At 40.0% G+C, this 25,703-nt stretch overlaps 1 protein-coding gene across 4 annotated transcripts in view; it reads right to left on the bottom strand.

Moving 5' to 3' along the window:
• The window catches only part of wdr7 (WD repeat domain 7), a 660,051-nt gene that overhangs the window by 338,570 nt on the left and 295,778 nt on the right, over positions 1-25,703 (bottom strand). For all 4 annotated transcript variants that reach the window (XM_078219900.1, XM_078219908.1, XM_078219891.1 and 1 more), the window contains one exon: positions 18,872-18,985. In XM_078219900.1, coding sequence (XP_078076026.1) covers positions 18,872-18,985 — 114 coding nt within the window. The remainder of the gene's footprint in view (positions 1-18,871; positions 18,986-25,703) is intronic.

Genomic DNA, 25,703 nt, shown 5'->3' with positions numbered 1-25,703 from the left:
TTTGGCTCAGAGGCATAATCCCTACCACTGAACCAAGACTGAATCCTTATAATAATGCATTATTTTGGTAAAACCCATTGCTCAATTCAAAAAAATAAGAGTCAAATTTGACAGATTACTTCAATCTTCTCCTACTGAGTTAAGATTTTTCCCCCAAGGGTTGCTGAAACACTTGAGGTATATATAACTAACATTATTCAAGAGTTTAAAGTACTTTAGTTGGCCAAAAGAATCGCTTTGCACACGTGACTCAACAGGACTCCAGGATTCAAAGCAGTGGTGTGGGAGTAATAGGCTATTTGCCACACAGTTTGATTTTTGTATGATTTTTCTTCTGGAAATAAGGGTCAATCGCTCGGACTGACCGTGAAAAAAGCATTGATACTACATCTGCTACCCTTGAGTAGCTCATATTTGTCCATAATTTTATCCCGTTTGTATATGCTTTTACATATACAAAAAGAAAATAGTTTCCCCTTTCCCTAGTTTTTATACTTCATAGCAAAGCAGTGATATACGTATGTGCATGTTATGGGAATTAACCACAATGGATTTTTACATTAGGATGGTAAAAGTATGTTTTCAAGGAATGTCAGATCTCTAGTCTTGCATCAAATACAGCACAGAAACTGGCCATTTGGTTGAACAGGTCCATGCCAGTTGTGAATCAGCAGTACTAACCACTGTGCCACCACGCTGTATGGCAAGCAGAACTGTACACAGTACTCAAATGATGTCTAGCCAAGGTTCAATCCAAGTTCAGTATTACTTTTCTACTTTTCAATTCTATCCCTCTGGAAAGAAACACTCGTGCTTGGCTTGCTTTTTTACTTGACCTTATTAATCTGCATCATCAGTTTTAGTGATTTGTGTATTTATACCCTGAGATCTATTTTGTTTTCCACACTATTTAGATTCTTATTTTTCAAATAATGTGACGTCATTCCTTTTCTTACTAAAATAGAATACCTCATGTGTGTAAAATTCATTTGCCAATTATATGCCCATTCTACAAGGTTTTTTAATATCTTCTAGAGGTGAAAGATACAATAGCAAATATTGATTTCAAAACGGAAAGTCTTGCCTCATTGAATTCTTTCAAAAGGTATCAAAGGGAGTAGACAATGGTAACATAGATATAATTCATCCAGATTTCCAAAAGCTCTTTGATAAGTGTCTACATAATAGGCTAATTCAGATGAACAGCATGAATACAACAGGCCAAATGGCCTCCTTCTGTGCTGTAACCATTCTATGATTCTTGTAATTTGTTGCAATTGTCCTCAGTGTTGACTATCCCTCACAATTTGGTGTTACGCACAAATTTAGAAATTGTGTTTTTGATTCCAATATCAGTATCAACAAAAATTGAGAACAACATTGGTCACAGCACTGATCCGAATGGCACCCCATTTCCCACCTGCTGCCATTCTAAGTAGTTACTTCCCCTGCTTTCTGCTTTGAATAACCTAATGGTTATTTATTCTGGCCCTTGCCCCCGTACGCTCCGACCTTATTCATTCGTCTATTACGTGGAAACTTATTGAAGGCCTTTTGAAAATCTGTATAAATTACATCTACTATGTTAACCTCATCTACTCTCTTTGAAACCTCTTCAAATAATTCAATGATGTTGGTCAAGCAATGTTTGCCCTTTTGTAATCCATATTTATTATATTTTCGGTGTCTAAAAGTTTTCTGTTTTCTTGCTTAGTAGGAATTCTATTATTTTCCCTGCCAATTGTTCTCTGGACACGTTCCATCGTCCTTCTTAAATATAGGTACTACTTTAGCTGTCTGCAGAATTTGGTTTTACATATTTTTCTAACAAATCATTTATACTATCTCTTCCTTAGATTTTAAAATGCACGGATGTAATCCATTCAGACCACGGGTTTTATGCAATTTGGGCATGATTAATTTCTTTAATATTTTTGTTTTTATTTTATATTCTATTATATAATTTCAAATCTAATGTTTCATCTGCCTGATCTGTTTCCCTGTTAAATACTGAAGCAAAGTAATGAGTTAATATTTCTGCCATTTTACTAATGCTCTTTCCTGTGATTTGATTTTGTCTACCCGAATGGATCTAATCCCATCCTGGGCTTTTTTAATTATATGCCTGTAGAATTACTATTTCATGTTCTCTGATGATTTTATTATCCTCTTTGCCTTCCTAATTCTTTGACATCTCTCCTAATTTCTTTACATGTTTCCTTTTCAACCTCTCCCCTGCTGTCCATGCACAGATTTTATATCTCTTTCTTTTCCTGTTTATTCATTCATAATGTCTCATTTGTGCTTCGGCTGTTCTTGCTTCATACTAGCATGGTATCTTTTTTCTGGACTCTTGTTGAATACTGTTTTAAATGTTTCCAATGCTTTTCTACATCTGTGTTTGTCAATTGCTGTTCATTGTATTGTCAAAGTTCTATCCTCTGCCCCTCAACATTAATTTTTCTCCAATCCCAGTACCTTGGCCTTTGTCATACATATGATCTTCTCAATTAATCTTCAAGTTCTGCTCACAGCCAGTCTTGGTTGCTCCAGCTCTCATCGCTTTGCCAATTTCAAAATGTTGTAATGCCTTCACAAAATTAAAAACAATCCTACATTTTTCATGCATCTCAATAAAAATACACTTCAGTGGTGACTATTGGCTTTAGTAAAATATTGAACTTCCAATCAGGGCTGAAATTCAGATATGGCTCATTATCAGTATTTTTGAGCTTTTGTGAACTGATTGATAGAGTGCTGAATAGCAGATGGGACTATAAGAGAGAAAGAGAGATAGGAGGTAGGATTGAGGTGGACTAAGGGCTTGTAAAATTTGCCATGATTTCTCAGATAACATCTCGTTTTGGGTGATTGCACATGGACAGTAAAGAAATCTACATCCACTCTATATTACCTGTTCTGCCAAAGGCATAATGAAACAGTCTCTTAAAATTAGTGTTGTTGATTCTCTTCCCAACTGCTGCACGCCAGAGTAACAGATATGTCCTTCAGATAACAGCATAGCGTAGAAGCAGTTGCCAAGTATTATTAAGTCACAGTTAGTTACCAACCTTGTTAGCAATGCTTAGTTTGGTTTATACCAGTGCCACTAATGCCTTGGTCCAAACAGGGAGAGGAAATGAATTGCAGATGTGAGGCAAAAGTGATTATTTGGATGTCAAGGCATAATTTGATGAAGTTAGCACCATGGATCCCAAGTAAAACTGAAATCAATAGGAATCAGTGAGAAGATCAAACGTAGCACAAAGGAAGACGGTTGCAGTTGTTAGAGGTCAAATATCAACGCTGTAGGAGTACCTCGATATTCGTGACTCAGTTAACCTCAACTGCTTCACTAATAACTTTCCCTTTCTCATAAGGGCAAAGTTAGGCTGTTCTCTGACAACTGCAGAGTGATCAGATCAATTTGCAATTCCGCATAAGGAATCAGTTTGTGCTCTCACACTGCAGCAACACTTGAACGACTAGGCTAGGCCTAATAAGTGCAAAGTAACATTCACACCACAAGAGTGGCAAGGCAATGATCATTATTATGACCTTGTTAGGATCATTAAGAAATCCAAACACAGATCAATTAATTGCCACAAGATTTCATGTTTTTTTAAACAAAAACAAATTTATTGAATCTCAAAAAGAATTAAGCAAAGTAAGCACAATTAATTTAACCCTATAGTAATAATGACTTATGTTGGAAATACAGTTCTATTTTGCACTTGGATGTTTGCTCATTATTCCAGCTATTGTGTCCAAGGGGCCAAATTTCACGGGCGTCATTCCATTTGCCATTGACTAAGCAACCTTCCAACCTCCCTTTAAATTTTTATGACTAGGGATTCCACATCTCGATCACTGGCCTCCCTGTAACTTCTATACAATGGCTTAAAACATTGGTTTCCAATAGCTCGCTGCTATGGTTTCAAATTGCAAAGAGGCTGATTACTTTCAGAATTCTTTCTTGCAGATTGTATTGTGCAAAAAGCTTAACTGCCTTTCACTGAGAGGAATACTGTAAATTATTTCCATCAGCTTCCAGCTAAACAAATCTTCCAGTCGTTTCCTTTCCCTGACCAACTTTGTCTTTATAATGAATATCAGTGCCCATTTATTATCATCTAGCATTTACTCTACTTCAGGCATAATTTTGCCTTTATCTTGACTTCCAAAAAGTTATGCGCTTCATATGACCCAAAGCTGATAGTCTCTTAGCTGCTTTCCAAACATCAACCAATTTTGCTTGTTAGCTATGCACTGAATTGAACCTTAAGACAAAGGATCAAACTAAGCTCCATCCATCCCCACAGCCATGTGACACACATGGGCTGTCCTCAGTTAGAAATGGTGATAAACAACCTTTGAATTTGAAAAACTTTCCTTAATTATGGGAAACCATGCAAGTCACTTTTCCTTTATTCGAACAATTGCAGATGTCACGTCTCCAGTTCTTGAGCCAAGTCCACCTGCCATTTTATGAACTTAGTTTTCTCCCTTTTAAAATCTGATGTCAACGTGGCCCCAACCTTGTAACAGTAATTCGCTTCAAGCCTGTATAAATTGCATTTAATTCCTTGTCAGTTTAACCGGAGGCCCAATTTTCTACAGTTAGAATTCAAGTGCTAAAAGAAAGAGTTATGTTCGAAAACATAGGAATTACGAAGATGTTCACAACATCATCTTAAACATCACCATTGCGAAATCCATCACTACCAACATCATTGATTGGAAGCTCAACTGATCCCGATTTGGAGAAATATTGCCATTCCTTCATTGTTGCTGGGTCAAAATCCTGGAATGTCCTCCCTAACTGCACTGTGGATGTACCTACACCCCAGGGACCGCAGTGATTCAAGAAGGCAACTCAATACCACCTTCTCAATGGTTATTAGGGATGGACAATAATGCTGGCCTAGCCAGAGACCCCACATCCCGTAAATGATAAAACCACAGGTATATCATATGCACATACACACTAATGCATTAAGATAAAATATTTGACTAATAATTGACTGAGCTAATATGTTGTCCACAACATTCCAGTTTCAAATTACTTTACTGTGCAGAATAAACTAATCATTGTCTGATATGGTCACAGTTTAATACTTGTTAGCATGAATGTTGCTTATCATCTGACAGACTAAGATTTTATTGAGGCCCTGCCTGTGCTGACATGTGTTGTTTCACTATCAGGAAATTTTGAATTAAGGTGAACCCTGCAGAATTGGCAACAAACAGCTACATTCCTGACATTGTGATGGAGGGAAGGTCATTGAAGAAACAGGTGAAGAAAGCTAGACCAAGCATGACACCCTGAGGAACTAATGCAATCTGACAAATATTGTCCAGATAAAAGAGCTGAATTAATTGTGATAATTGGCCTCTGGCAAGCATTACTCCCTACCTGGATGTTAAGTATAATAGGGGATGGTCATTGTTATATAACGGGTGACAACTAGTTTTGCTGATTAGTCCAGAATGCTGGCAACTTCTATGACAAATTACTTCCATGAAAGTAGACACACAATAACCAGCTTCTGGGATTGATAAAGTAACTAGGCAAATAGATTAGTGTTCCTAAAGTGGAGATTAGAAATGACATAGAAAAGAAAGCACCCTGATACAGTGCAGCAATTGATGGAACAGTGGTAAATTGTAATCAGTGAAACTAGTTGTCACCCGTAATATAATAATGACCATCCTCTAATCTAGTCGCTGAAATCATACTTAACATCCAGGTAGGGAGTAATGCTTGTCACAGGCCAATTATCACAATTAATTCAGCTCTTGCACCACAACAATTTGGATGTCCAAGATATTCTTCGCAATCTGATTTGATTTATTGTCACATGTATTAACATACAGTGAAAAGTATTGTTTCTTGCGTGCTATACAGACAAAACATACCGTTTATAGAGAAGGAAATGAGAGAGCGCAGAATGTAGTGTTACAGTCATAGCTAGGGTGTAGAGAAAGATCAACTTAATGCAAGGTAGGTCCATTCAAAAGTCTGCCAATTGCTCCATGGCAGGCTGCAACTGTCTCGAATGAGAGATAGCAGGCAACCCCAAAATCCAGACTAGGGTGGAGCAAGGTTGTGTGATAGCCCATAGTATTTAGAATATACCCGATGGTGATTTGATTTGATTTATTATTGTCACATGTACTAATATACATTGAAAAGTATTGTTTCTTACGTGCTATACAGACGAAGCATGCCATTCATGGAGAAGGAAGGGAGAGGGGGCAGAATGTACGTTACAGTCATAGCTAGGGTGTTGAGAACGATCAACTTAATATAAGGTAGGTCCATTCAAAAGTCTGATGGCAGCAGGGAAGAAGCTGTTCAAGTTGGTTAATACGTGTTTGCAGACTTTTGTATATTTTTCCCAACAGTAGAAGGTGGAAGAGAGTATGTCCAGGGTGCGTGGGGTCCTTGAATATGCTGGCTGCTTTTCCAAAGCAGCAGGAAGCGTAGACAGCGTCAATGGATAGAGGCTGGTTTGTGTGATGGACTGGACTTCATTCACGACCCTTTGTAGTTTCTTGTGGTCTTGGGCAGAGCAGGAGCAGGTGGCTATTCACTCATCAAAGATCAACTGTTCTCTAGTGTCAGTGTAAATACTGTCTATATAGGAAACTCTTTAACCTTGGTTACTAAAACTAAACTAACCACTACAGAGAAACAGGATCTACTGTTTACGGGTGCCTGTAGTGTCGATGTACAATCTGCATCAAATTTGCAAGCCACTCTCAATCTCTTCAATTCTGTAAGCAAGAAACTCAACTTGTCCTCGAATGTTCTCAAAACAAAACCCACAAACCCACACCTGGCCATACAGCTTGTTGAAGAGACACTCTGGAATATACTGAGCACTTCCTACACCTCAGCACTTACCTCTCAAACTTAGATCATCATTGATGAGGAGATCCAACAACATACTGCTGTCATTTCAGCCTTTTAGGAAGATGGCAGTGAGTGTTTGACAACAAAGACCTCCGCAAGATAACAGAAGTCATAGCGTACAGAGTAGCTTTCGCAACCACACTCCAGCACAGCAATAAGACCTCGAGTGAGCATTAGCCACACAAAACAGCACAAGAGAAATTCCATCAACAATACCACCACCACATTTTTCCGAATCAATGGAGGAGCATCAAACAAAATTTAAAAGTTTATTTATTTGTCACAAGTAAGGCTTACATTAATGCTGCAATGAAGTTACTGTGAAATTCCCCTGGTCGCCACACTCTGGCGTCTGTTCAGGTCAATGCGCCTAATCAGCACGTCTTTCAGACTGTCGGAGGAAACCAGAGCACCCGGAGGAAACCCACGCAGACATGGGGAGAACATCAGACTTCACACAGACAGTGACCCAAGCTGGAAATCGAACCCGGGTCCCTGGCGCTGTGAGGCACCAGTGCTAACCACTGTGCCACCCAAATCTAGTGTTCGCTTTGAAGCAAAGATTACCAGCACTCAAGCAAAACTCTTAGAAAATCAATTTTGATGGACTGGCCACTGTTTCTGAATGTCTGAAAACTTTCCCCTGAAAAGGGGCAGTTCTCACAACTCTGAAATGGTCAACATTCCAATGATAGAACAAAGAAAATGCTTCAAAGAGACTCTGAAGTTCTCTTTGCTACATTGTGGCATTGAGCTTAATGACTAGGTTGAACAACAACTTGGCCGATCAAACTGCGAGCCCCAGCACCTTAATGCAGGAGCAGAGCGACAGCAAAGAAGAAAGTAAAGGAAGCAAATCCTGCACACAGGATCTGACTAACTCAAGGGGCGTCCTGCCCGTGCTCAAAGATCTGTGTCAAAATCGGCCTGCTCAGTCACATGAAGACTGATGGCAGTAACTCACAACTCAAGTAGATATCATTCTCGAATCGAGGGACAGCAAAGAACTCACCACAGGGGTGGCACAGTGGTTAGCACTGCTGCCTCAGTGCCAGGGACCTGGGTTCAATTCCGGCCTCGAGTCACTGTCTGTGTGGAGTTTGCACATTCTCCCAGTGTCTACGTGGGTTTTCTCCCACAGTCCAAAGGTGTGTGGGTTAGGTTGATTGGCCATGATAAATTATCCCTTGGTGTCAGTGGGATTAGCAAGGTAAATGCATGGGGTTACAGGAATACGGCCCGGGTGGGACTGTGGCCTTGTGCAGACTCGATGAGCCGAATGGCCTCCTTCTGCACTGTACGGATTCTGTGATTCTATGCTATGAACAGAAAATGATTATAAGCCAGATTTAATTAGGATCAGGATCCACTAGATAAGCACGGATAAGAAGTCAACAGAAAGAACTTCCAACCTGTCATATTATTTTCATCCCCATGAACACCACATGACAGATAGGATTTCCAGTTTTGAAATGTTCTTTTGGTGGAAGATACAGGTAAAAGCCGACTGCAGTGACATTAAAATGAGGATGTGCAACAAATTACGAAAATAACTTAAGTTGGCCACACAAACAGGCCAGCCACAGTACTTTTACAAATACATTCAAGAAATACCCATCGATAGCTCAGCTAAGTGCACAGGGAGCACTTTCACCTGTAGCAACAGAAGATAACACAAGCAAAGGGCTAACTCTATGGGAGGAAATGGGAGGCAGCTAAAACTGGAGATATACAGGAGAAAGGTGAGTGGTGCCAAGCTATTATGATGCCTCAAAAACTCTGGCTCAGATGAAAGCCCGTTGAAAGATGACGAGGAGAGTAAAGACGATAAACGTGTTTCATTACACTGTATTTGTGCAATGACAATTTGAGCAACTAGCAAGGAATCAAAATTGCAACTGAATCATTGAATTAGAACATTGAGCTTTTGATGCTGTTATTGAACATTGACTGAAACGTTAGCTTGAGTTTACAATGCTTTTTAAGGGAGGGGAGGAAGCACAAGGAAGATCAAAGTAATGTTTAAAGGCATTATTAATTATTTTTAGTGGTTGCTGGAGCTCAGACAACTTCTGAAGAAGAAAAGCACCTGAGTTTTTGGGCGGCACGTACCTGGGCGGCACGGTAGCACAGTGGTTAGCACTGCTGCTTCACAGCTCCAGGGACCTGGGTTCAATTCCCGGCTTGGGTCACTGTCTGTGTGGAGCACATTCTCCTCGTGTCTGCGTGGGTTTCCTCCGGGTGCTCCGGTTTCCTCCCACAGTCCAAAGATGTGCGGGTTAGGTTGATTGGCCATGCTAAAAAAAATTGTCCTTCGTGTCCTGAGATGCGTAGGTTAGAGGGATTAGTGGGTAAATATGTAGGGATATGGGGGTAGGGCCTGGGTGGGATTGTGGTCGATGCAGACTCGATGGGCCGAATGGCCTCTTTCTGTACTGTAGGGTTTCTATGATTTTTATTCAAAGCACTATTTTACCTATATTCAGTATGAGGTGGCAAAGGGATGACATAAGCTTGCACATTTCACCAGTATTTACAGTACAGAACATTAATGACATAATTAAAATATGCCTCATGTTTATAGATAGTAGTAAATGGGTTGGAAAGTCTTTGTTTGGTTGGAAGATTTTTGAAAGACTCTGAAGTCACATATTGTAACAGAAATATTGAACAACTGTATTGAGTTCTCAGAAGCCCCAGACTGTGTTTCGATGTTGAAACAAAGAAGGATGGTTTTTTAAAAAAGTGTCAAATTCTTTTCAATAAAATATCCAACTGGGTTACATTTATGCAAGCACAAGCTCTTCAAAAACACATCAAACAAAAACTGATTTGTCTATTCAAAGTAAGCCAATGGAGGATCTTTTCATATTCCGTTACAACATTTAATATTCTCAGCCACGCTCTACATAGATGGTCTATAAAATTTATATTTCAATGTATGCAACACACACAAGCTGAAAATGCTATCATTTTTTGTTAACCCCCTGTACTTAAGCACATCTGATTATGAAACATTTACGCAGATACAGAGAGTGCAAACAAGACAAACTCTGCATTTCTTGATAAAGCGGTTACTTAAGTTAAGAAGGCTGACAGCACCAGATATTACCCCAGGAATATCATCTTTATTGCTGTCTGTATGCTTTAATGTGGTATTTTAATAAAATAAATTTAAACAACAAACTGGTCCTGACATTCTCTTAATCTGCAAAATGGATTGCATATCATCAGCCACATGCATGCTCTCTGCCATACCAGAACATTCAATAGGTATTAGCTGAAACAAAGACAGATAACATAATGAGCTTCTTTTAAAAAGAGGTTGAAATTAATAAAGAATAGTCACTTAGGTAGAATACTGGTAGCTTCTCAACAGTAAGAAAGAATTAGCACACGACAAGTTTCTATGAAGTGACTGAGCAAATGTAACAAAATAATCGAGGACTTTCTTCATAACATTTCAAAATTATATAGCAAGAAGAAACAGCTAAATTTTAACAGCACAGAAATAGAACATAGAACATAGAACATAGAACATTACAGCGCAGAACAGGCCCTTCGGCCCACGATGTTGCACCGACCAGTTAAAAAAAAAACTGTGACCCTCCAACCTAAACCAATTCCTTTTCGTCCATGAACCTATCTACGGATCTCTTAAACGCCCCCAAACTAGGCGCATTTACTACTGATGCTGGCAGGGCATTCCAATCCCTCACCACCCTCTGGGTAAAGAACCTACCCCTGACATCGGTTCTATAACTACCCCCCCTCAATTTAAAGCCATGCCCCCTCGTGCTGGATTTCTCCATCAGAGGAAAAAGGCTATCACTATCCACCCTATCTAAACCTCTAATCATCTTATATGTTTCAATAAGATCCCCTCTTAGCCGCCGCCTTTCCAGCGAAAACAATCCCAAATCCCTCAGCCTCTCCTCATAGGATCTCCCCTCCATACCAGGCAACATCCTGGTAAACCTCCTCTGCACCCTCTCCAAAGCCTCCACATCCTTCCTGTAATGTGGGGACCAGAACTGCACACAGTACTCCAAGTGCGGCCGCACCAGAGTTGTGTACAGTTGCAACATAACGCCACGACTCCTAAATTCAATCCCCCTACCAATAAACGCCAAGACACCATATGCCTTCTTAACAACCCTATCTACTTGATTCCCAACCTTCAGGGATCTATGCACACATACACCTAGATCCCTCTGCTCCTCCACACTACTCAAAGTCCTCCCGTTAGCCCTATACTCAACACATCTGTTATTCCTACCAAAGTGAATTACCTCACACTTCTCCGCATTAAACTCCATCCGCCACCTCTCGGCCCAACTTTGCAACCTGTCTAAGTCTTCCTGCAAACTACGACACCCTTCCTCACTGTCTACCACACCACCGACTTTGGTGTCATCAGCAAATTTGCTAATCCACCCAACTATACCCTCATCCAGATCATTAATAAATATTACAAACAGCAGTGGCCCCAAAACAGATCCCTGAGGTACACCACTTGTAACCGCACTCCATGATGAATATTTACTATCAACCACCACCCTCTGTTTCCTATCCGCTAGCCAATTCCTGATCCAATTTCCTAGATCACCCCCAATCCCATACATCTGCATTTTCTGCAGAAGCCTACCATGGTGAACCTTATCAAACGCCTTACTAAAATCCATATATACCACGTCCACTGCCTTGCCCCCATCCACCTCCTTGGTCACTTTCTCAAAAAACTCAATAAGGTTAGTAAGGCACGACCTACCTGCCACAAAACCATGCTGACTATCACCTATCAATTCATTACTCTCCAAATAACTATAAATCCTATCCCTTATAATTTTTTCCAACATCTTGCCGACAACAGAAGTGAGACTCACCGGTCTATAATTCCCGGGGAAGTCTCTGTTCCCCTTCTTAAACAATGGGACAACATTCGCTAACCTCCAATCTTCTGGTACTATACCAGAGGCCAACGACGACCTGAAGATCAGAGCCAGAGGCTCTGCAATCACTTCTCTTGCCTCCCAGAGAATCCTTGGATAAATCCCATCCGGACCAGGGGATTTATCTATTTTCAGACCCTCCAGAATATCCTGCACATCCTCCTTATCAACTGTAATACTGTCTATTCTACTCCCTTGCAACCCAGTGTCCTCCTCAGCTATATTCATGTCCCCTTGCGTGAACACCGAAGAGAAATATTGGTTCAATGCTTCACCAATCTCCTCCGGTTCCACACATAACTTCCCTCTGCCATCTATAACTGGCCCTAAACTTGCCCTAACCAACCTTCTGTTCTTGACATACCTATAGAACGCCTTAGGATTCTCTTAAGGGTCAAATATTGGGTCAAATGGGCCATTTGACCCAATATATTCAATTGTTCTAACTCCATCAGCAAATAAATTATGGGGCAGCTAGATGTTAAAGCTGGATATATTGTATGTGTGTGTAACCATATTCCACCTATTCAGGGAGGCAGACAAATCACATATAATTCAGGTTCCGAGTAACTCGGTATAACGGTAATTATTAGTATTGAAACAAGCAAGTCAATTAAATCAAAGCATTATTACAAATTTTGGACAATTAAAAGCCACAGTCTGCCTATGGAAGTTGCCATTTTCCAAAGACTTGAGCAAAGTTGCGAGAGAGCCGCAATCTTAACAAGGGCATCATCACCTGTCTTCAGAGAACAAAAACAGGTGAACCTCCAGAACAACTCGATTGGTTAAATATCCTATTCTGGAATGCATTGATATCGTCTCAGGAACAATAAACAATGGGCAAAATTTTCTTGCCTCTTCTCAGTGCTTTTTTCGGCAGCAGGAGGCGGCATGCCGCCTGCTGGCATTGGGATTATCTGGTCTCCCCGCTGTCAATGGGACACCAGGAAACCCACAGCAGGCAGTGCACAGCCGGCATGAAGGGCTAGAGAATTCCAGTAAGGAATCTCACAACACCAGGTTGGAGTCCAACAGGTTTATTTGGTGGCACAAGCCACAAGCTTTCAGAGCACTGCCCCTTCATCAGGTGAGTGGGAGTTGTGTTCACAAACAGGGCACGTAAAGACACAAACTCAATTTACAAAATAATGATTGGAATGAGAGTCTTTACAGGTAATCAAGTCTTGAAGGAACAGACAATGTGAGTGGAGAGAGGGTTAAGCACAGGTTAAAGAGATGTGTATTGTCTCCAGCCAGGACAGTTAGTGAGATTTTGCAAGCCCAGGCAAGTCGTCGGGGTTACAGATAGTGTGACATGAACCCAAGATCCCGGTTGAGGCCGTCCTCATGTGTGTGGAATTTGGCTATCAGTTTCTGCACAGCGATTCTGCGTTGTCATGTGTCTTGAAGGCCGCCTTGGAGAACGCTTACCCGAAGATCAGGGGCTGAATGCCTGTGATTGCTGAAGTGTTCCCCGACAGGAAGAGAACACTCCTGCCTGGTGATTGTTGAGGGGTGTTCATTCATCCGTTGTCATAGGGTCTGCATGGTCTCCCCAATGTACCATGCCTCGGGACATCCTTTCCTGCAGCGTATCAGGGAGACAACATTGGCCAAGTTGCGAGAGTATGTACCGTGTACTTGGTGGATGGTGTTCTCACGTGAGATGATGGCATCCGTGCCGATGATCCGGCAGGTCTTGCAGAGGTTGCTGTGGCAGTGTTGTGAGGTGTCGTGGTCACTGTTCTCCTGAAAGCTGGGTAGTTTGCTGCAGACAATGGTCTGTTTGAGGTTGTGCGGTTGTTTGAAGGCAAGAAGTGGGGGTGTGGGGATGGCTTTGGCGAGATGTTCATCTTCATCGATGACATGTTGAAGGCTCCGGACAAGATGTCGTAGCTTCTCCGCTCTGGGGAAGTACTGGATGACGAAGGGTACTCTGTCCGCCGTGCCCCATGTTTGTCTTCTGAGGAGGTTGGTGCAGTTTTCCGCTGTGGTGCGTCAGAACTGTCGACCGATGAGTCAAGTGCCATATCCTGTTCTTACGAGGGCATCTTTCAGCGTCTAGAGATGTCTGTTGCGATCCTCCTCATCTGAGCAGATCCTGGGTATATGGAGGGCTTGTCCATAGGGGATGGCTTCTTTAACATGTTTAGGGTGGAAGCTGGAGAAGTGGAGCATCATGAGGTTATCCGTGGGCTTGCGGTACAGTGAAGTGGTGACCGTCCTTGATGGAAATGCGTGCACACAGGTGAGTCTGCTTGTTTACCTAAATCCACAGGTGTGTGTGTTACAGGGGTCTTAAGAGTACACATCAAATTCAACCTAACTACTGTTGTATGGACATGGCTTTTATTGTTGTCAATCATTTTTGTATGTTTAACTATGTATATACACACACATTCTATGAAAACAAAATTCATAAAAGTAAATCAATTTTCAAAAAATCTCCAATAAACTTAAAAATTCTTAATATAATTCATAAAATACCTTAACCATGTGTGGTACTCCTAATAGTCAGCAAGTACTGCATTAGTCAACTGCTTCACAGAAACTAAAACATCGCAGGCATCTATACAGTCTAAAGTCTTAAATACACTATTGATTTATTTATTCTTTTAAATTTACATGACAAAAATGTTATCTAGGTCCATTGCTTTCATATACATTACTATGCACCATGCAAGTTGGCAATTTCCCCTGACCGCTTTTCATTGATATTCCATCTCCTGCTCTTTATGTTAGTTTATTTTGCAAAAACCCCACAAAGCCAAAGGAATGCATACTGCTATTTACAAAAACAGTGCACTAACTAAATAACAGAAGGCAGCCATCATAATAAATAATTTCTGGTCATTCTTATTGTCTGAAAAAAAGGTCACACTAATAACTTTCTTCTTCCTAATAATATTATGCACACAGAAAGATTTCATTGGATTCTCTGAACAATTTTAGATTTTGTGCAACTTTGAAAGCCTCTGATTTTTAATTTGGGGATTTTTTTAAATTAAAAGGGCTCCGTTTACTCAATTAAAATTCAATAAAGATGGCAAACACGCCTCAATTTATCATGGAAAGGTTTGAAAGGATCCTTTTGACAGTATATTATAGACATTTCATAACCATGCCAAGAGGTTATTGTACTCTCCAGCATAAACCATTCTACAGGGGACAGATTTGAACTTTCAAGCAATGGCTGCAAGTTTAGTGAAGATCTAAAAGATTGCATTATCAAGGTGGAGGGGAGGCATAGAAGATGGGCAAGGAATGTTAAAAATGTATACTCAGCGATTTCAAAATGGTAATTTACAATCTGCCACAGAATTTTATGGCCCCTCTCGCCAACAGGGTTTTCCAGTCCCACCAAAGTCAAGGGGCTTTTGAATAGTTGGCCGCATTTTACTGCTCTGCTCCCACCGCAACAGGGCTGTAAAATTCCACCCCTGGTGTTATTCTGCTTCTGATTGCCACATAACACTACTTACTAAGATGTATCATGATATTCCAGGAATAATTGCTCATTTAAGAAACAGAATGTTGCCATGTTTGGGAGGGAGAGGAATGTATCGAGGCTCGTTATGGATGGCATTCTTCATCTATATTTACCTTGTGATATACGCCAAAGAAGGATGAATAACTTTGCTTTTGTGATTTAATACAAAATCTCACACAGGCTCTAAACTACAATTCTGTCTTTGACAGACATATACAGCACAGAAAAAGGCCCTTCGGCCATCACGTATGCACTGGTCAATTTTATATTTCAATTATTTCTTCACAGATTAACAGAACAAATAAATAAGGAATCAAACAAAAAAGGATCTCTGGTAAAAAAATATTATTAAATAGTTCTACACAAAGATGCAAACAAGTGTAGATGTCAGTATTCGTACAATCATAGCCCTCGAGTTGGAAGGTCATAAGCTCAAGTCGTACTCCAGAGATTTGAGCATATAATTTAGACTGGTATTTCAGTGCACTGCTGAGGGAATGCGTTACAATCAGAGATGCCATTATCGGATGAAATGTTAAATTGAGGCCCATCTGCCCTCTCAGGTAGATATTAAAAATCCATTGGTACTATTGGAAGTGCAGAATTCTCCCAGTGCATTGGCAATTAATTATCAAATGTCAAAAAAGATATCAAGTGATTTATGTAAGTGTGCAAATTAATTCAGCTTCTTTTTAATATATGATCTCCCACAAAACAAAGAATACAATCTGCATTTATCATATATAACATGCACCAAAAACAAACCTGGTTCTTAACGAGGGGTCTCAATTTTCACATACACTGGGAGAAGCAGAATAGCTGAAGTAATAATGGCAATGGATTTCCAGAATATATCAGGGGCAGTTTTCTAGAATTGATAAAGGATTAGGCCCCACTAAACTTGGTGATGAGCCACGAACAAGAATAAGTTAATAATATGATGGCACCTTGCAAACACTAATGCATCAAAATGGTTCTCATCAAATTCACAAATGACACCCTGTGTAATTGTGGCCATGATAAACCATCCCTACTTGACTTGTCTGCAGCCTATGACACCACCCTCCATGAATGCTTCTCTTTTGTCATCCAGCTGAATGAGACTGCACTTGTCTGGTTGCACTCTTACCTATATAGTTATAGCCAGAAAATAACCTGCAATGGATTTGCTTCCTGCACCAATAACTCTGATGTCTTCAAGGGATATACTCATGGCTCCTCCCATTGCCCATCTACATGCTACTTCCCAGCAACATAATCTGAAGACACAACATTAATTTCCTCATTTACACGTCATGATATGCAGCACGACTGCACCACCAGCCTTCTCAACCCTTCCACTGTCTAAATTATCCGCGTTCTTGTCTGGCGTCAAGTTCTAGATGAGCAGAAATGCCTCCCAAATATATATTGGGAAGAATGAAAACATTGCCACAAATTCCGTTCCCAAGCAACTGACTCAATCCCTGACAACCATCTGAAGCTGAACCAGACTATTCAAAACCTTGGTAACTGAGATCAGCCTCCAACTCCATTTCCACACCATCATTATGGCCATCAATTCCCATCTCTATCCAACTGTTCCTACTTCTTTTAAAAAGTGGTACAACACTTAAGAATTGAGTACTTTGCAACAAACAAAAAACAGCATCTTATGCATTTTTTGAAGGGGATGGGGAAAAAGAGATTAAGGCACCCAGCCACAGGATCACAGAAAAATAAACAAAAGCATTTTTCGTTTTTCAAAAATAATCTGAAGTATGACCAACTGCTGAAGAATTTTGAATTTCTTGTACTTCATCCTGGAAGATTCTATTAATAGTATCCGAACTGGATATTTTAAAACTTGGTTGTCTGTTTGATTTGATTTGATTTATTATTCACATGTATCAGCATACAGTGAAAAGTATAGTTTCTTGTGTGCTATAAGGATAGAGCATACCATTCATAGAGAAGGAAGTGAGAGAATGCAGATTGTAGTGTTATAGTCATAGCTAGGGTGTGGAGAAAAATCAACTTAATGCAAGGTAGGTCCATTCAAAAGTCTGACGGCAGCAGGGAAATAGCTGTTCTTGAGTCAGTTGGTATGTGACTTCAGGCTTTTGTATTATTTCCCAACGGAAGAAGGTGGAAGAGAGAATGTCCGGGGTGCATGGGGTCCTTAATTATGCTGGCTGCTTTGCCGAAGCAGTGGGAAGTGTGGAGAGAGTCAACAGATGGGAGGTTGGTTTGCGTGATGGATTGGGCTACATTCACGACCTTTTGTAGTTGCGTGCGGTCTTGGGCAGAGCAGGAACCGTACCAAACTGTGATATAACCAGAAAGACTGCTTTCTATGGTGCATCTGTAAAAGTTGGAGAGAGTTGTAGCTGACATGCCAAATTTCTTTAGTCTTTTCTCAATGGATTCTACTTTACTGTCAGCATCAAATGATAATATTCTGCAAGGTCAATCTTGAAAAACCACAACAGGAAAAGGTGTCATATAGTGTAAAGTTCAAAATATTATGAATTTATTATAAGCGGCTCAAAAATAAATGTTATCCAATGGTTATGCATCTCCGTGTGATATTATTAAAGGACTGTGACTATTATTCTATTGAACTACTTTTGGATTTTAAAAGGCAATGCAGGAAGAAAGCCAGAGTAGGCATTCAATTTGTTACAGATAGCTTGAAAGTCAATAATCTGTTTAGGAAACAAGAACAACAGGTGAAAAATTCCAACTTTGTGTATGCTGGAATATTTTAGTCTCATAATTGTCACATTCAATTACCTCCCTTCCTGATCAAAGTACTGGAGCAGCTAGAGCATCTATTGGATTACCAGTACATAAGCAATTAAGGGTAAAATGGCAACATCAAAACAAAATCCCAAATTACACAAGTCAAAATACAAATCTACCATACAACCTAATTTACCAAGATATGCTATCAGGAAACAGTGTAATTCCTGAAGTGTTTGCCAAGATCTGCAACACCATTATGCAAGGCAACATTCACCTGAGTAATAATTTCCATCTATCTAGATAGCACAAGTCTATAAATGCTACTATACACATAAATTCAAAGGTCACAAGCAGAGGTGTTTTATCAATAAATGGGCACTCTGAACATAGCAAAGCATTATGATTAACACTGCATTACAGAATTAACCTTTATTAAAAAGTATGAAGTACAAAGGTTTAAATTTAAAGGTTAGTGGAGACAATTGCATGGCAATTCTCAGTTTGACTGCAAAAAAAAGAATCACATGATCCTAATTTGACAATGACTGCCTTATGTAGTATAGTTAGAACAAACATTTTGCATCATCTCAGAAGGTAAACACAACAATGTCATTGTTTCATAAGCATCATAGGAACACACGAATTAGCAGCAGAAGGCAAATTCAGCCCTTCGAGCCTGTTCCCATTATGGATCCCATTATAAGAATTCTTCAAAAAAAAATCAAGGAAACATTCTTTAATAAGCAGGCCCTTCACAGGTTTGGAAATGGAACCACTTACCTGTAGTAATGTCATCATCTGCTAGGTCAGGTTCTTCTTCCTGAACTTTGGCATCTGCCCCTTGTGTGTCAGGAGTTGCACCAACAGCTTGCAAAGTTTCTGTTGTCACACCAGCTAAAAAGCAATCCATGAAAAAATTAGTTTTTAGGAATTTTCTTGAAAAGTGACATTTGAATTAAGTTCAATTTTTGGCCTTTAAATCCCCATTGCCACATACAATATCACATATTCTTTCTAAAGCACTGTGAATAAAAAGCTCAGTCATATCAATTATTTGTAATACTGCTCTGTTGGCCAAGCCAGCTTCAAACATGCAAGAATTTACTCTTAGTGTATTTTTCACATGACAAAACATTTTACAATAAGAGCAGCGGATAAGGCCAAGAAGCGGGAGAACATTCGACGTAGCAGCTGAAATCTTGGCAGGTCTATGATAATAGGAGGAGGGGAAATAAAGATGGGGAGGAGTGATTTAGCTTGCAACAATTCTAGGTAAGTGTCCAGCAAACTACAGCATACCTAGCCCAAGTCTCCAACAGTAAAATCAGTGTAAGGGACATTCACAGAGGGTCCCAGGCAGTACAAATTTGCCCTAAGTTTAAACTTCCAGGGCAATTACAGCACATGTGCACATCAGGTCCTCCTCAGGATCCCAACGTGCACCAGCAGTACAAATTCAGTGCATCGCTGCTCCCAGTGCTGGATGACATTGTTGATTCATTTTTGGCCCCATCGCAAACTCCATGCCTTGAACATCAATTTCATTTCCCTCCCAGGCCACAAAAACATTAATCCACCTCTGCAGCATGACTCATCAGTACCCCTATCTCACCCCATCTGCTGCATCCTTCATCCATTGTCATCACTCCAATGAACAATTCAATGGTTCCCTATAAGTCCCCCTATCTTTCACAAGATGTAAATTTCAGCTCACGCAAAACTTTTCCACCAGCATCTTATCCATCAGTCTCAGTCAACCTTCATTGCTTTTCTTGCTGATCTGCCTTGGCTCGTAGTCTCACTACATTTAGTATTTAAGATTTGCATTCTAGCATTTAAATCCCTTCAGTTTCATACTCTTCATCTCTGCAGCCTCTCTGCCTAGTCAAGCCCCACAAACTAACCAGCCACCTCACCCTGGCTCACTTTGATCCCATGGTGGCCATACCTTCAGGTGTCTTATCCCTACATTCTTCAATTCTTTCTTTAAAATCTCTCTCTTGTCCTTTAAGGCCACCTCCATAAAATATTCTTCCTAATATTTCCTGCTTTGGCTTATTGATTTTCTTCTTGATTATGCATCTGTGAAGTGCCGTGCAATATTATCCTACATTAAAGGTGCCACATAAAATCTAAATTGTCATTTGGTGCCAAGCCTTTATCACTCTTTTCCCTGATTGATCAGTCATTTGCCTATTTTTGAATACATACATTAAGTTCGACATAATCTGAAGAAAATTTATATCATTCAACTTTTACTTCATCTCCACGTTTCCACAAACCACTGTTTTCTAATAATGGATTTAGTTGCCTTGACCTTTATTTCTAGGTAATTGACTTAAAATGCCCTCTGAACAGGTAACATTGCTCCCATGTACAGAATTATGTTATCTTGAGAATTTGTTTTAAAAGAATAAACTTCATAATTCAGCTGTGAATGCTTTTATCACCCTCTGCTTTTAATTAGTGCTAGTATAATTGTCATCATTATAACTTAAATTTGAAAAGGGGGCGATGAGTTGACCAACATGCTGAATTCTGAGGCAGTGTTGAACCCAAGACATACGTTTTTACACCATCTTTCTTCGCTATGCTGATTTCTTGAACTATCATATCACATTCTGTGCTTGGCCTTTTCACACATCCAATCAAATGTTATAGCCCTAAAATTTACTTAAATTGGTGCCTCAGCATTCATACATTTGCTTATTCATAAATTTGGATTAACCTGTGTTTTCCAGATTTGATTCCTGTTCCACCAATTGTAAGATCTTGAGAATTTTTGGCAGTTCAACTTTCCAAGTAGATTAATTACAATTTGTGCTTTATAATCTGCTAACTGATGACATTATTTAAATAGTAGATACCAATCTGCTTCAGCACATAGATTTTGAAAATAAAATGTTCACTGACTATCCTTTGATTCCCTCAATTCATATGAGAACATACAAATTTGGTACAAAACATCTCCATTATATATGCGGTTCAGTACTCCAGTAAATTGAGCTTTCTACCATAGATCAGTTCTGCCCTAGATTCTTAGTGTGCTTTGATAGACAGACTGCCTGCCTCACATTAATTCACTTCACACCATTTCAATCGATCAATGGCAGGCTCCCCAGCCACTTTAGACAGTGCCTGTCTGGCTGTCTGCATGCACAGGAGCACACCAACTCAGACAAATCAGTGCTCAGGAGCGTGCACAGATTGAGAGTTCACTGTAGTCAAGGCCTTGAAGGTGGAGCCTGATGGGAATCCATGCCCTGCCATTCAGATTGGCTGATCATGCATGTCACGTGAACCAGTTTCAATTTCTCTGTTCATTTGTGACTACAGCAGATGACTACGTGGCATGCATTTGAGTGATAATGAGAGCAGTACACAACTTAGTTGCACCTCTTAACCCTTTAAAAGCTGTGGTTATTTCTTCTGTTTATAGTTTTCTAATAACATGTGAAACATGTCTGATCTTTTTAAATTATGAAATGACAGCACAAAGTAAGGTAATTTTCAGCCGTTCATGTTCTTGTTAAAATCAGAACACAAAAAGATCAAAAAGTGCTTTTGCACGAGCATATCTTAGTTTTAGCACAGAAAAGAATACCACCATATTCTCCAAGTGTGTATTTGAAAAGCAGCAAACATTGTTTAAAATATTACCTGATAAGTACAGTCTAAGAGCAACAAACAAGAGCTCACATAACTCAGGAATGTGGAATCAACTAGATTAAATAATTCAACTAGTTTGGCATCTTAGCACTCATATGTTACAACGATTATGAAGTTGTTAAGCAATCGATCGCCATCAATTAGTCCACAATAGACTCAGAAGTGACGTGACAACTCCAGTACTCAAAGATTTTGGCACCAGAGATCCAAAGTCATCTTTATCTTTCCATGCATGTTACACCTCACTACATCATATCTCAAATTACATATGCAATACATCCCAAAATGTTGGGAAATTAACAGAAGTCCTTCCCATAAAATATCCTACTCCTGCTCCTCAACACCAATGCCCCACAAGGCTGTGTCCTCAGCCCCTAACTATACTCCTTTTACATCCATGGCTGTGTGGCCAAATTCCCTTTCAACTTGATTTTCAGGTTTGCTGATGACACCACCATAGTGGGTTGGATTTCAAACAATGATGAGACGGAGCACAGGAAAGAGGTAGAGAAGCAAAGATATTTGAATCATCGATAGCCACAGGTGAGGTGCCTGAAGATTGGAGGGTGGCAAATGGTGTGCCTTTGTTTAAAAATGGCTGCAGGGAAAAGCCTGGGAACTACAGGCTGGTGAGCCTCACATCTGTAGTGGGTAAATTATTAGAAGGCATTCTGAGAGACAGGAACTACAGGCATTTAGAGAGATAAGGACTGATTAGGGACAGTCAGCATGGCTTTGAAAGTGGAAAATCATGTCTCACAAATTTGATTGAGTTTTTTGAAGGGGTAACCAAGAAGGTAGATGAGGGCAGTGCAGTTGATGTTGTCTGCATGGACTTTAGCAAGGCCTTTGACAAGATACCGTACGGTAAGGTGTTGCATAAGATTAAATCTCACGGAATCCAGGGTGAGGTAGCCAAATGGAGACAAAATTGGCTTGATGACAGAAGACAGAGAGTGATTGTAGAGGGTTGTTTTTCAAACTGGAGGCCTGTGACCAGCAGTGAGACTCAGGGATCGGTGTTGGGTCCACTGTTATTCATCATTTATATTAATGATTTGGATGAGAACTTAGGAGGCATAGGTAGTAAGTTTGCAGATGACACCAAGATTGGTGGCATAGTGGACAGTGAAGAAGGTTATCGAGGATTGCAATGGGATCTTGATCAATTGGGCCAGTGGGCTGATGAATGGCAGATGGAGTTTAATTTAGACAAATGCGAGGTGATGCATTTTAGTCGATTGAACCAGAGCAGGACTTACTCAGTTAATGGCAGGGCACTGGAGAGAGTTATAGAACAAAGAGATCTAGGGGTAGATGCTCATAGCCCCATGAAAGTAGAGTCACAGGTGGACAGAATGGTAAGGCGGCATTCGGCATGCTTGGTTTCATTGGTCAGAACATTGAATACAGGAGTTGAGACGTCTTGTTGAACTTGTACGAGACATTGGTAAGGCCACACTTGGAATACTGTGTACAGTTCTGGTCACTATTATAGAAAGGATATTATTAAACTAGAAAGAGTGCAGAAAAGATTTACTAGGATGCTACCAGGACTTGATGGTTTGAGTTATAAGGAGAGGCTGGATAGACTGGGACTTTTTCTCTGGAGCGCAGGAGGCTGAGGGGTGACCTTATAGAGGTCTATAAAATAATGAGGGGTATAGACAAGGTAGATAGTCAACATCTTTTCCCAAAGGTAGGGGAGTCTAAAACTGGAGGGCATAGGTTTAAGGTGAGAGGGGAGAGATACAAAAGGGTCCAGAGGGGCAAATTTTTCATACAGAGGGTGATGAGTGCCTGGAACAAGCAGCCAGAGGTAGTATTAGAGGCAGGTACAATTTTGTCTTTTAAAAAGCCTTCAGACAGTTACATTGGAAAGATGGTTATCGAGGATGTGGGCCAAGTGCGGGCAATTGGGACTAGCTTAGTCATTAAAAAACAAACGCCATGGACAAGTTGAGCCAAAGGGCCTGTTTCCATGCTGTAAACCTCTATGACTCTGTGATTAAGCTGGTGAACTGGTGTGATGACAATAATCTCTCCTTCAATGTCAATAAAACGAAGGAGATAGCCATTGACTTCAGGAAGCGTAGTGGAGGACATGCCCCTGTCTACATCAATGGAGATGAAATAGAAATGGTTGAGAGCTTCAAGTTTTTAGGTGTCCAGATCACCAACAACCTATCCTGGTCCCTCCATGCCGATGCTATAGTTAAGAAAGCCCACCAATGCCACAACCTTCTCAGAAGACTAAGGAAATTTGGCATGTACACTATGACTCTAACCAACTTTCACAGATGCACCATAGAAAGCATTTTTTCTGTTTGCATCACAGCTTGGTATGGCTCCTGCTCTGTTCAAGACCGCAAGAAACTACAAATGGTCACGAACGAAGTCCAATCCATCACTCAAACCAGCCTCCCACCCACTGATACTGTCTACACTTCCACTGCCTCAGAGAAGCAGCCAGCATAATTAAGGTCCCCACGCACCCCGGACATACCCTCTTCCAACTTCTTCCGTTAGGAAAAAGATACAAACGTCTGAGGAAATGCATCAACCGACTCAAGAACAGCTTCTTCCCTGCTGCTGTCAGACGTTTGAATAGACCTACCTCAAATTAAGTTGATTTTTCTCCACACCCCAGATATGAGTCAAACTACATTCTGCACTCTCTCCTTTCCTTCTATATGTACTCTTTGCTTTGTCTGTATAGCGTGCAAGAAACAACACTTTTCATTGTATTTGATTTATTTGTCACATATATTAGCATACAGTGAAAAGTATTGTTTCTTGCACGCTATACAGAAAGAGCATATCGTTCATTGAGAAGGAAACAAGAGTGCAGAATGTAGCGTTACAGTCATTGTTAGGGTACAGAGAAGGATCAACTTAATGCAAGGTAGGTATACATGTATACATATATTAGTAGATGTGACAATAATAAATCAAATCAAATCTGTGTGAAAGCAGAGAAGTTTGCTGCATAATCTAACTGCCATTCATGGCTCTTCACCATATCGCAACATATAATCTATGAATTCAGAAAAATGCTATTTATTCTGAAGTAATGGCCAGAAACCTTCGTGAAACACAAGTGCTAATACTGTGCCCATCTTTGGAGCTCCATTCTAGACAATGGAATCACCTAGAACTCTTGTTCATGCGTCCATTCGCATTCTTGGAATATCAATTTTGGTATATTAACTCAGTTATTTTATGCCCAACTCTCCATTGAGCATTAAAGTTTCAGCTAACCATCTGTTGTTACCTAAATAAACTAAAAGCAGACTAAAAAATAATTTATTTTCATTGAATACATTTTCAGGTATGCTTTTTAAGAATGATATGAAATGTTTGTACTGAAGATGAAAATCAAGTCAAAAGCAGTACTCAGCTTCTATAAATTGCTGTTGCGCTATATCCAGATTTCGGAAGAATGGCATATGACAACTTAAAGTCAATGCTAACAGTTACTTTCTTATACATAGGGGTACATTACAAACTCAAGCATTTGTGTGCTGTTGGCGATTAGCCCTATACATCACCATCCATTAAATCGGGTTTGATTTCTCTTCACAGAAAATGGTAGCCTAATTTATAAAATAGTGCAAAATTGATCATTTTTACTTCAGCTTACAGGGCCTACTGCAACGAGTGCAAGAATTTTCTCATCTACGTAAACCTGAAGATCAATTTTTACTTTTAAAAAATGGTAAGCAAATCACGTCTCCAAAAAACTAATATACTAGCTTTGCTTTAATACTGGATATGAATGTCAATCATTTCTAGCAGGCGACAAACAATGAAGATTATACAATCCTTAGCCAGATCTTTTTTTTATTTGGAAAATTCCAATCCTTAAGCCAATTTCTGAGATTTAATCATAGAACTTGAACTAAGTTTAAAAGAATACAAAATCAAATAACTGTAGGTTTAG

This window comes from Mustelus asterias, chromosome 1 (assembly GCF_964213995.1).
Source record: "Mustelus asterias chromosome 1, sMusAst1.hap1.1, whole genome shotgun sequence".
Classification (NCBI taxonomy): Eukaryota; Metazoa; Chordata; class Chondrichthyes; order Carcharhiniformes; family Triakidae; genus Mustelus; species Mustelus asterias.
The sequence above is the reverse complement of the archived record's forward strand: the minus strand, read 5'-3'. Positions and strand labels throughout refer to the sequence as shown.